This window comes from Nematostella vectensis, chromosome 3, assembly GCF_932526225.1.
Source record: "Nematostella vectensis chromosome 3, jaNemVect1.1, whole genome shotgun sequence".
NCBI classification, from domain to species: Eukaryota; Metazoa; Cnidaria; class Anthozoa; order Actiniaria; family Edwardsiidae; genus Nematostella; species Nematostella vectensis.
In genome coordinates this window covers 14,913,038-14,926,072 of record NC_064036.1, presented here as the reverse complement: position 1 = coordinate 14,926,072, position 13,035 = coordinate 14,913,038, and the positions used below count along the sequence as shown (strand labels likewise).

General features: G+C 36.6%; 2 protein-coding genes across 3 annotated transcripts; both read left to right on the top strand.

Annotated features, from left to right (window-relative positions):
- The first annotated feature begins 30 nt into the window (after window positions 1-30).
- LOC5522173 (cyclin-dependent kinase 20) lies at window positions 31-4,675 on the top strand. Of its 2 annotated transcripts, none has more exons than XM_001641878.3 (12): window positions 31-550; window positions 1,139-1,212; window positions 1,633-1,672; window positions 1,763-1,876; window positions 1,953-2,027; window positions 2,383-2,504; window positions 2,748-2,810; window positions 2,911-2,962; window positions 3,091-3,162; window positions 3,251-3,343; window positions 4,075-4,137; window positions 4,214-4,675. In XM_001641878.3, exons 1-12 carry the CDS (start codon window positions 467-469, stop codon window positions 4,403-4,405), a joined length of 1,044 nt encoding a protein of 347 aa, XP_001641928.1. In that variant the 5' UTR covers window positions 31-466; the 3' UTR covers window positions 4,406-4,675. The 2 variants fall into 2 exon arrangements, with proteins under 2 accessions (XP_001641928.1, XP_032223644.1); XM_032367753.2 differs by lacking the exon at window positions 31-550 and adding an exon at window positions 561-724.
- Window positions 4,676-4,979: 304 nt separating this feature from the next.
- LOC5522174 (ceramide synthase 1) lies at window positions 4,980-12,199 on the top strand. The gene is made up of 7 exons (XM_001641879.3): window positions 4,980-5,238; window positions 7,106-7,265; window positions 7,780-7,960; window positions 8,178-8,339; window positions 8,858-9,053; window positions 10,133-10,271; window positions 10,807-12,199. Exons 1-7 carry the CDS (start codon window positions 5,026-5,028, stop codon window positions 10,935-10,937), a joined length of 1,182 nt encoding a protein of 393 aa, XP_001641929.2. The 5' UTR covers window positions 4,980-5,025; the 3' UTR covers window positions 10,938-12,199.
- Window positions 12,200-13,035: the final 836 nt, after the last annotated feature.

Genomic DNA, 13,035 nt, shown 5'->3' with positions numbered 1-13,035 from the left:
CTCCACAGGATTCCCACGGCAATATAAGGGGATTATTATCATTCATATTCTTTGCTGCAGTTCGTATTCGACTTTTGTGGAAAAAAAAACTTTTAATGAAGGCTAATTTATACGTAAAATGACATAATACTTGCTTTTAAAATCTAGATAAAGCAAATATTGCTCTTTCTAAAGCCACAGGCAGCCCACAGTACACACTTGCAAATGAAGTGCGCATGATCAAAGTTAGAAACAAAATGGCGGTTTAGATGAATGTTTGTTGACAACGAAATGTGAAGTTTTCGTCCTATGCGAATAACCTCATCCAACCTGTTTGTTTTTCCCTAATATACTTCGTTGGATTTTTCTTTAAAGACTTGGCATGAATTTAGGAACATCCACGATTGTGCGACGAATATGGGAGAATAGAGCCAAATAAAGAGCTTGTTTATACTTACAGTTTATAAAAGTTCTCTCACATAAAATTATGGAACAATATGGACAGTATACTATACTCGGACGAATCGGTGAAGGTGCACACGGAATTGTCTTCAAAGCCAAGCATATTGAGGTATTATCAAAGTTTTAATGTACTGTGACTGGAAACCGAATTGTCGGCATAGCTGTCAACCCCACCTGAACAGAAATCTTGGAAATCGGGTGAAACACAGGAAAAATGTGAAAAAACCAAAAGAGCCTATGTGGGTGAAAAGAGAAAATGTATGAAAATGCTTGCAAAAATAAGGTTTGTGATAAGGTCCAATATCTTGAGATGTCCGCCTAATGTGGATGAGTTGACAGCTATATAGGTGAAGAAGTTAAATGAAATAGCAACCACTAATAAAAGCAGATGGGAGTGATCGTCAGCAAAATAATTTTTAACCCTAACACGACCGTAGCCGGGGGGATTTCAAAAGAACCACCCCACACGAAAAAGGAAATTTGGGTACCACTACGAGCTAGGATGAGCCCCCCCGCTCAAAATCCTGGCTACAGGCGTGCCTAAAGATGGCTCATTAGGTGTAGTTGAAACATTGTCTAACTCATGACTCAGTATGTCTCTTTTAATATTTCTTGACACGCTGAAGCTAAAAATATGGGAACCCCTTCCCTGTCCATCCTGCTTCATATACAATTGAATCATTTTTTTCTGCGATAGAGTGGAGAAATTGTAGCACTTAAAAAGGTCCCTCTGAGACGACTGGAGGATGGCATTCCTAATACAGCTCTCAGGTAAGCATGAACAGGGCTGGTAAGGTAGTAGTATGACATATCCAGGGGGACTGTGCCCCTCTGGACTAGAATATTAAAAGCTATTTACGAATAGGGTCTAGAATAGGTTCACTTTTTCATGGTGACACACTTTGATAAACACTGAATCTGCATTGTTTGGTTTCATAATTTTATTATGAAATGTTATTATGAAAGTCATAAAATGCTTTCAACCTTTGAGAATAATAAAAATGCAGTCATATTTGAGAATCAGGTAAATAGCTTTCATTGTTAATGGTTTCATGCCCTTTTTTGTGCTTGTCTGCATGAATTAAGTACATAAAAAGGTTTGTACAATATCTTAGTAATTATATCAATGGCTGCATCCTACAGATATGAACCAATTCACCGACTATACAACTCTTTTATTACTTTTTCCAGGGAGATAAAATCTCTACAGGAAAATGAAGAAAACCCCTATGTAAGTTTATATGTATTTATATAATCTGTACCATTAGGCATTCACAGTTGGTCACTGTAGTTCACAATAAGAATATCATCCTCATTTCAGGTTGTCAAGTTGATTGATGTCTTCCCACATGGAACAGGCTTTGTATTAGTTTTTGAATATATGTGGTCTGACTTATCTGAAGTTCTGCGCAATTCAGAAAGACCGCTTACAGAGGCAAGTTATTGTCTGACTAGGATATCCTCCATATTAAAATGTGAGAAATGACAGATTACTTTGGATTTCATTTCAGGCTCAGATTAAGGGATATTTGTTGATGTTGCTGAAAGGTGTTGCATACTGTCACAACAAAGGAATTATGCATAGGGTAAAAAATATTGGACATATTCTTTGTGAGGTGATCTACCTATACAATGCAACCTCAATTATATGGCAAGGAACTAAAAAAATGAAAATTACTATATATTACAGATATCAGTAAATATATATTATTTTACTTATGTTAAGGATGGCGGGATCTGAAATCAATGTTGTTATATCAAGAATATTGTTATATTGAGAGGTATAGATCAAAATATCCTATTTTTGCCAGCAGATCTAGTTCTCCTCATCTCTTTGCGCACCACCGGATCCCAAACAGCTTGAATACAAACATTTCTGAATAACTCCAAATTAGGGCCTACTGGCAAACTAAATATCCAATAAATATTATCTCTAATCAGGATCTAAAGCCGGCTAATCTGTTGATCAGCTCAACTGGCCACCTAAAGATTGCAGACTTTGGCTTGGCCCGTGTGTTTTCTAATGAAGGGGAGAGGCAGTATAGTCACCAAGTTGCCACGAGGTATGACTCAACAGCTTGGGTTTTCAACATTTTTTAGGAACCATTGCATTAATCTATTTTCTGCATTCTGTCAAAATCTTTGATTTCATCTCCAAAAGAAATGCTGGACACTCTTCTACCCCTCTTCCTTCCCCAAGATCCTTTCTAAAGCCCTGGGGCTGCCATCCCTACACAAATTACAAAAACGTTCAAGCCTTAACACAGCGTGTAACATTGTTTTATTTATTACCTTATTGTTTTAAGGTGGTACAGAGCACCAGAGCTACTATATGGTGCCAGGAAATACGATGAAGGGGTTGACCTGTGGTAAGTTGGGTGCTGTTTTTATGTAAATTTTACAAAATTATATATTTTTTAATTATTAATTATCATTTTTGTATGTTTTGTTGTTGTTGTTGTTTTATAGGGCAGTTGGGTGCATTTTTGGTGAACTTTTGAATAACTCTCCCTTATTTCCGGTAGGTGGTATGTTTTATCAAGAGACCATGTTTTATTTATTAACCCTTTATATCACATCTGTGTGACATGCCAGCAGTTTTTGCAGATCTCTACTACTGACTATATGATTTTGAAAATTCTCAATCAGGGTGAAAATGACATAGAGCAGTTGTGCTGTGTTCTGAAAACACTTGGGACTCCAAATGAAGAGATATGGCCTGTAAGAAAAATATAATTTTCTTTTGTCCTTGAAGAAAATCATGTAAAAAAATATCAGTTACCCTCCTTGTTCGTCTTTTGATGCTTAGGGCATGACAGACCTCCCAGATTATAACAAGATAACATTCCCAGACATGCCAGCTATACCACTTGAGAAGATTGTTCCGGATGCCTCACCTGAGGTAAGAAAATAAGAAATATTGTAGCATAGCCAGGGTTAGGGTTAGGGTTATTATCACTTCTTGTGGTAATAGAGAAAAGAAACAGTACAAGCCTGGCGCATGAAGAGAGCACTTTGCTCACTACCGCGCGAGCACAGAAACTCACATAGCATAACATAGCGTAATACCTAGTGCACACTTGCAACATAACAACATAACGACATAGGCGCGCGCACTATGTTTAGCCCGACATAACGACATGGACATAATGACAAAAAAGAAAAAAAAAAGTCGTTATTTCCATGTCGTTGTGTCGAAAATAAGACTGCGCGCGCCAATGTCATTATCTTCGACATACCGACATGGACATAACGACATAAGAGGAACAAAAAGTTTTTTTCTTTTATGTCATTATGTCCATGTCGTTATGTCGGGCTAAACAAAGTGCGCGCGCCCATATCATTATGTTGTTATGTTGCTAGTGTGCACCAGGCATTACAGTTCAAGCAGGAAATAATTTTGCCTTAGTTGCTCGTGAGACGTCATTTTGTCCGATCGACGTCCGCACACTGTGCGTTTTTGGCCTCGCGAGGCAGTAAGCAAAGTGTACGCGTGAAATTGCCCTTACCGTTTGCGCCGGGCTTAAGACTTTTAAAAATAACATGTTGTGCCACAGTTGTGAAATAAATAACTATTTCATGAAATAAGATAGTTTGATAAGATGATCATTTTTGTCTTCTCTTTTTTTTCAGGCCATGGACTTACTAAAAAGGTTCCTTGTCTACCCTTCGAAAAAGCGAATTCCAGCGTCAGAGGTTGGCAGCATAAATGAATTGTCCCTATGCTTTTTCTTTGAATGATTATGTGGCATTCTCCCCCATTGTTATGTAGGCACTTCTGCATCCGTATTTCTTCATGGAGCCCCTTCCAGCACATCATTCAGAGCTACCTATTCCCTCCCGTAACAGCAGGAAGGCCTCTCTTCGGGCGTCACACGGCAAGCGGTTTGACATCAGTACCAAGCTGGAGAAGTCGCTAGTCAACCCAGCACGACTTTTTCATCATAATTTGAATTTTCAGTAATAAAATTATTTGTCCTATTTCTAGGATATGTTTGCTTTCTATCAATTGAAAGTATGCAGAGGTCGTGAGAGGTTTGACATGTTCTTTGAATTATAAAGAAATAAAGATATTCATTGATTTTATTACAGGGTATTGAAGGGTCAACCTTCCTTCTTTTACTCTTTTTCTTTGCCTCTTACAGTTTTATCCCCGTTAACATGCTTTGGCTCTTCTATAGTATGTAATGTATATAGTTCAGTTTACAAATAAAGAATTGATTGATGCATGAAATAATTTGCCTTCGTTGCTCCTTGGAATCAAGGCGGTGCGCAAGTAATTGTTTGCACCTGATGTTTGACCTTTTTTGGTCGCGATATGCAGGCTCCGGCGTATTGCGTGATAGCGCTAACCCCCAACGCACACACACACCAAAAGGTCCACTCATCCAAAAACTGGAATTCGACTCTGCCAAATTTTCGTTTTTAATAAGACTTCTTCAGGGCGGACAGTCTTATGACAGACAGACTGAAGAAGGTGAATCGTTAAGCACCTCCCATGATATACATTTCGAGATTCCGAGATAAATAATGCCCCGCCTCACAGTTTGCACATGCGCATTGGCGTTTCGCACTTGTGCCAAGATGGCGTCGGGCTACGTCGAATGTTTCTCTGATATTTGGGAGACTGCTGCGAGAGAATGGCGTCTGAGGGGTCCCACTAAAAACTTCTTCCAAGAATTCTTGACCCAACTCTTTGAGTACGGAGATATCTCAGTCGAAGACGTCCAAGTTACTCTACTTTTAGGAGTTTTGTTCACCATTCTGAGATACGTAGCGACTGCGGTGCTATTCAAGGTTAGATTTACTTACTTAAGTATGTGTTTTGTGAATTTTTAGGGTTTCTTAATCACTCTAGTGCTTAAACGCCCCTAAGATGGCTGGAGATTATACTCATTTACTACGTTTACCACGTTTCTTATTAATTTATTATGTTCTGTGGTCCGTGCGTAGCTGTACATAGCTGTTGTGAAGTGTTCGAAGTTCATTGTTGCTTAGAAAAACACTGCACATTTTAATTGTCTCGATCCCTAAGTTGCATTTAGGCACGAAACCTCTTCAAGTAGCAATGACTGAATTAACTGAATTTCATGTCAACGGAGCCAATGTTTGATTTTTGGTTAAAAAAAAAAAGATTGACAGCCATATAATCATCATAACAATGAGTAATTATCTCTTGCAAACATAACCTTGTCCAAATATTATTGGGGTGCATAATTTGTAAATATTATGATGATGTGTTTATCACAAAAGTGGTTAAAATAATAAGCTGTGTTTTTTATCTGAGATTTATTAAAACATGAGAAACAAATATTAAAATGGGTGTTAAGTATGAATTTATGATTTTAGGCTTACTTATATTCAAAAGCCGTTTTACAAAAGATAGTAATGGACCTTAAAAAAGTGTTTTTGTATAACAATGTGATTTAAGGTTGCTTTGTAAAGTAACCAATTAATTATCTTTTACCATTTTCTTTGTTTATTGTTATTGTTAAATGTTGTTTGTCCTGTGCAGTGATTGTCTTATGCTTCAATATTGAATTGTGAATTGAACTGAATTGAACTTGTGGTAAAAAAAAACTTGAATCACTGGATTGTAATTTCTTGACATTTTGGCAATACTGCCTTTATCAGGAATCAATCATTCCATTCCTGATGAAGGCAGCATTGCCGAAACCTCAAGAAATTACAATCCAGTGATTCAAGTTTTTTTACCACAAGTTTTTTCTGATCAAACATTAGTAAGAATATTATCAATTTGGGGTGTCTCATTATTTTCCCTCTGAAACTTTCTTTTATCTATGGAAATGAAATTGCATATAGTATTATATCATAGCCATAAAAGTGATATGACATGGACCATGGGACACAGAGAAAAGTTGGGGCTGAACTCCTCCATACTAAAGTAGAGGATCCAGGATCGACTAGGAGTGTAATAAGAATTAGCAAAAGTGAGAGGGGGGCTTTTTGTAAAACCCACACCTCCAACCAGTCCCACCCTCTCAGCGGCCCTTGATGAAAAGTATTGTTGTGTATATATTAGGCTATACTTAGTAAATAAACCCCTTCTGGCAGCTGGGATATCGGCAGAAAATGTCCAAGGATGAGAAATGGTACGAAAAATAAACATTGCAATTTTGAGGACCATTTTTCATCTGTTGACATTATCTGCCAATATCACTGAGCCAGAGTAGAGGTTTATTCATTTCATATCCCAGTGACTACACTGAAAATGTGATGGTGTGTTCTGTGCGCGCTGAAGTAATAAAAATACCTGCAACAGTTTTTTGCATTAGAGCAAAAACTACCAACTCAAAACATGCATTCTAACTGATGGATTTACATCTAGACTGTTTTCTTATTGTTCTGCTGAGAGCTGGAATAGAAATTGAAGCAAAAGTTTTCAATTTTGAAATATCTTCTACCTGCATGCTCACATGCACGGGAATGACCCCACAAGCGCACACTGTTGTGAAGTTTTTTTTATTGCCTTTTCTTTTGCGTTTCAGGATAAATTCAATAAACTTATATTAATGATAATTCTATTAAGAAATCAAACATTTGTTTCATTTCTGTTTCATTTGCCCTTTTATGCATTCGTATCATTCATTATTGTAAATGTCTGATCCTTTGGTACTTGTCATTGACATAATGTATTTTTTAGCCTTTTGCAGAATACTTTAACTTCATACCAAAGGACAAAAAGAAATTCCCTGAGAGTGCGTGGAAGTTGCTCTACTATGGATCTGCTTACTCATTCACTTGTTATGTGCTGTTCAGTGGTAAACACCAATTTTTCCAAGACACTGTGCTATGTTGGAAAGGTGGGCCTAAACTCTTGTAACAATCAAGCACATTGCGTTTCAGGTCATTTGAATTGACATAGGCATTATCTTTGCCTTTTTTAGATGGCAGGACTACATTTCAATTGATAAGTGATATTAGACACTAATAGTGTGATACCCGCTACTGTGGCCACCAATTCCAAGTGTTAACAAATTTAGCCAAACAGGATGGGATAAATTTTTAACCTCTGTTGCCATCAGGTTCTTAAGTCCACCAAAAAAAATGCTGATTGGCTAAGGAAGAGCATATCAATCAGTTAGTATCATGCTTGTATTTTTATTGGCTAGCTTCTTAAAACTCTGTCAAAGTGGCTACAGTTCTCTAAAATTGTTGATTTTCAGTTTACTACATAATAATTATTTTTTATTATTATTGTTGTTGACTTTAATATTATTATTCATATGATTTCTGTACTTTGTTTTGGCATCAATATGCATATAATTATTCTTTCACATCTGTGTTTCACTCATTTTTTTTGCTTCACATTTTTAGGTTGGAGAAAATCCATGCCTGTACCATCTGACATTTACACTATATATGTAGTGCAAGCAGGCTTCTATTTCCACTCCATATATGCGACAGTATTCATGGATAAGTGGAGGGCAGACTCTATAGTTATGATATGCCATCATATACTGGCTAATGCACTTATACTGTTTTCTTTTGCCACAAGGTCAGTCATAGTGTAGAAGTCTTTTTTGTTTGTTGATTCATCCACCTATTGGTGTCTCACAATGTCTTTTTTGTTTGTTAATTCATCTACCTTGGTGTCACACAATGCTACATGTGAAGCCACCAAGAACAGCTTATAAGAGGAGACTATCCATCTTTCCCCATGAGTGTTTTATTTGTTGTCTCTTGCTCACTCTGTTGAAATAATTGTTTTACAGATATCACAATATTGGTGTCATAGTCCTATTTCTCCATGACATAAGTGACATTTTCCTGGAAGCTACCAAGATTTTCCTGTGTTTCAATTCAAGACCAAATGGTCCCTTTAGGATGTTTGGTTTCCTGGTCAATGCAGGATTTTTAAGTTTTGCTTTATCCTGGTAAGTACACCTTTTTTATTAGAACATGTGATATTCAGTTGAGGCTGGCCTATACTTAATTTTGGAGCATTTTAAGGCATCTACTGAAGTGCTACTACAAGTGCCTTCTTTGAAACTGGGAACTCCCGTACTGTAAGTCTAAGTACATGGACCCTTGCTGTGTATTATTATATAAAGGATTGAAATAAGGGGATTGGTGTTTTTTATTGTTTTAATCACTAGATTAGTGACTCAGAAATTAAATTGTATCTATGTTATTACTATTTAATTGCCATGATCCATGTGTAATTATGCCATGATATTTTTTTATTTCGTATTAGCATTATCAATGTATGTAGCATTAATGTCTTATTGTATTTTTCCAGGTTCATCTGTCGGTTGTACTTATACCATCACAATGTTCTTTTAACCACTATTTTATTACTATTAAATTGCCATGATCCAGTTGTTATTTTTTTTTTATTGAATATTAGCATTATCAATGTATGTAGCATTAATATCTTATTGTATTTTTCCAGGTTCATCTGTCGGTTGTACTTATACCCTCACAAAGTTCTTCACACCACTGGCCATTCAGGAAGGAGACTTTATGAGGACCTGCCATTTTATTTCTTCTTCAATTCCATGCTGTGGGCACTATTTGCTATGAACATTTGGTGGTTCCACTTCATCTTGTTGTTGATAGTGCGTGTCCTTAATGGGTCATCGAGAGCGGTAAGTAAACTTTTAAAGGGGCTCATGCCTGCTCTATGCTACATAAGAAAGATATCACATACTGTACATATTATTTTGCTTATAAGATTCTAGAATTTCAACATTTTATACATTATTCTGGTGCATGCATCTTTTTCTTGTGGTTATTTAAAAGGGTACATGCATGGTCTAGCCTCCTCCTAAGCCATCTCAAGTATTTTTTTACTTTTTCACTATTTTTATGAAGTGGTGTTCTTGTGGCTAGTTGAATCGGAGCCGGAAGAGGAAGGGGACAACCCAGGCCCCCACTCTTGAACACTCCACAGAAAGCCTAAAAACGAAAAAAAAACTTTTTTCGACTTGGGCGCCTGCAGAGGAGGCTAATGCATGCTCTATGCTACTTTAGTTTTCGGTTGAAAGCGGGTATTCGTACCAAAGCACCTGGGGTGGGTGGGTGGTGGTGGTGGGGGGGGGGGGGTGTTAGGTGGATAGATAATCTGGAAGGGAGGAAAATGTGGAACATATATGATGGCGTGGAATGGCAAGAATGGGGATGACAAAAACAAATATATAGAGTTACAAAATGGAAAGGTGGGATATTTCTTAGAGCTCAATGTACACAATGTACTGAATATGCACATTATTTGGCTCATTAAATTCTAGAATGTCAAAATTTCTAACATTCTAATGCTTGCATCTATTTAAAAAAAATTGTTGTTTTTTTCATTTCAATTTTTTTTATTTCACAATTAAATAGCAAGATCTAGTTTTGATTTGTTTCTTCACAAGCTTTCCATTATTTCCTAGTTCATGAGAGTCACTTTTTTTCACTTGAAAAGAGGAAGCCTATATTAAGCTAGTTTCCCTAGGATTCCTCACCATTTACAAATACATGTATTTTATTTTATTTTCAATTCCATGTAATCATAGAATGGCAAAAGAATAATAAATAAATAAATTTTTATTTATGTGATTAGTTCCTGTAGATACTTAATGCTGTATGAAAAAAGTTCAAGTTGTATTGTAGGGCTGCTGATCCAGATAATTCTTATGATTTGTAAATAATTCATTTTTGAATAAGTATATGTCTTTTATGCTAGGTGGAGGACACAAGGGAACTTTCAACTGACTCAGTTGAGTCGATAGAGGAGGAAGTAAAAGAGATGACACTTTCTACGAAAGAACTTCTGAATGGTTCAGCCAATGGTTCAGTCAATAATGCACAAATCAGACAGATTGGTATGTATGACTATGAACTTAATCAAATTCTTCCTTAGCATGACAGTTGTGTGGCACATATTTGATGGGCTATAATCTGTTTTAATTATATATTCATTTTAATGTATAAAATCTGTTAAGCGAATATATACACTTAACTGTATTTGTGACCTCAGAAAAAAAGTAAACTTATCACAAAATCAAATAAATTATTAGAGTATCATATAATCCAGGGTCTATGGTAGCAGAGCTATTAATATCTGAAAGAAACATGGATATGCGATTTGTTCCCGACATGCTAGCTAAAATGGCCTGACTTTTAGTTGGGCAAGTTTCGGGAACACTTCGCTGTGCCACCAACTGCATTTTTGGCTGCTAGGAGAAGTGGAATCTATCCTCCCCAGCACAAAGACACCTAAGCAATCTTATCCCATTAATTAATGTGTCTCAAAACCCCTACCCATTGAGATATATGCACACTTGCAAATGTGGTATCCCATCTTTGTTGATTATAGATCACTATTATAATGTTTATAAAATATTTATATTTATGCAGATCAAAAATCACCCACATTAAGCATGAATGGTGGAATAAAGTATGACAAACTACAGGATGCAGATGAGAAAGATGGTCAGCAAGAGAGGGAATACCTTCACTGTAGAAAGCATAATACCCGTGGTAATTGACCTACCGTAAATGATCTAATAAATGCCCTCTATCTAAATAACGCCTCCGATCTAATAAGCTAACAAGTTTGTATTGATCGCCCCTCTCTAATAAATGCCACCTGTATTTAAAGCCCTCCTTCCCCCCCCCTTCCAGCTTAAAAACAAACGACATGGGAATTAGGTAATATAAATCAAATTTGATTGCCTTCTTGATTAATCTGAGCTCGGTTCCTTCTGGGTGAGACTTGCTCAATCTTAAGAAATGCAATGCAGGCTATAATTTAATATGATCCTGACTGAGACTTCAACCCCACTGCTCTTGGGTTTGTGATATTTTTATAGTTTGTAAAGAATGCCCCTCTCTAAAAAATGCCTCCTATCGATTGAACACATCCACCCCCTCCCCTCTGACCATTGAAATTTAATAAATGCCCCGGGCGTTTATTAGATTATTTACGGTAATAGTAACTTCAAATACTGTGCATAGAGTTTGCTAAGGAACATTCTTTCCCCATGTAATTATGCCAATGAATAGTGTCAGTGTTTGAAAGCAGTAATAATGTTAAGCAATAATGTCTATAATGAGGAATGTTTGTGTAAAATATCCTTATGTTTAACTGAGTAATTGAGAACAATAATGGAATTGAGAAAAAGGACAATGATTTAAAGATAATTTGTATACAAATATATTTGTATACTGTCAAAGCTATCTTTCTTTAACAATATGTCATATCTGATAGAGTAAAGAGTGGTTTTTAAATACCTGTGAAATACTATTAGTTTATTAAGTACTAATACATTGTAATGTCTTTGTTCTCTTTTGTTCTGGCTTGACTATATTACTCTTTAACAATTACATTTTGTTTCACGGGATTTTGAAAACTACTTTAATAGAGTATAATATAAATCTATCTAGTTGTAAATTTTTTTAATGACCTTAATTCTGAACAAAGACTGAGATATTGGAAAGGAGATAGATGAACATATTATTTGTATTCTGGTTTGAAGGTTTTGATGCTACAATCCTCAACAAAAGTAAGTGGGACACGTCCCATACGAACAACTGCCAACCCTCTCCCCCCGATTAATATAGGTTAGAGGCGATTTTTCAGCTCAAAACACAAGCAGTAGCAAGGTGATCATTTGCCCTCCAACATTGAGGAAGGGGGAGGGAAAGTGTCTCATTAGTTTTGTAACAGATTGTAGGTACCCTGCTTATGTGGCAGTCATTGGCATGTCCATAAAATTAATTTCCATAAATTAAAGCAATTTTTGTTTGTTGCCTGTGTTGGTAATTATTGTGGCGCAATCTGCGCACCCTTCTTGTGTACACGGTCGCGTTTTTTTATTATTACAGTCAATTGACAAAAGGTTGTCATCAACCGGCTTCATGACTACACGACAAGTGAATGGTAAAAACGTGCGCCGCCTAGCTGCATACAGTATTAGCCACCATGTCAAACCTTTAAGCCTGAAGTTATTCAGGGGCTAATACATACCTGTCAACCTCCGAAAATCTCAAGGCTTGAGAACTTTTGGGGGGGAGGGGTATATTCATTTTGGGGGGGGAAGGGTGGTATACCTTGCAGGCGTTTGCCGTAAAGAAATCTTACGCGAACAAATCCACTTAAAGATCTCACGAGGGTGTTAAATTGCGCTGCGCAAGGGAATTATTGATTTAAATATTTCAATAGAAAATGGCAAAATGACGATTTTCTATAGAATAATTTTTCGGAAGCGATAAAAAAAATGCTAAAAGGCGGGAGATTTGGTGCTCAACGCGGGAGAAGGGGTCCAAAATCTGGAGACTCCCGCCAAATGTGGGAGAGCTGACATGTATGCTAATATATGCAGCTAGGCACTTCAGTGGTTTTACCTATTCTTACATGGGGCTTCTCTCGTAGTCCCGAAGCCGGTTGACAACATTTTTTTTGTCAATCGACTGTACACTCTTATTTTTTTATAAGAACGTCTAATTTCCAGTTGAGGCTGGGCCGTTCTCATTTTTGGGACATTTTAACAGTTTTAAGGCTGAATGTGTGTGTATTTTAGTGTATAAAAGAATATAGTACCCAATGAATTATCAGTCAGGAGTCCTTCAATACATTGTTTGTAC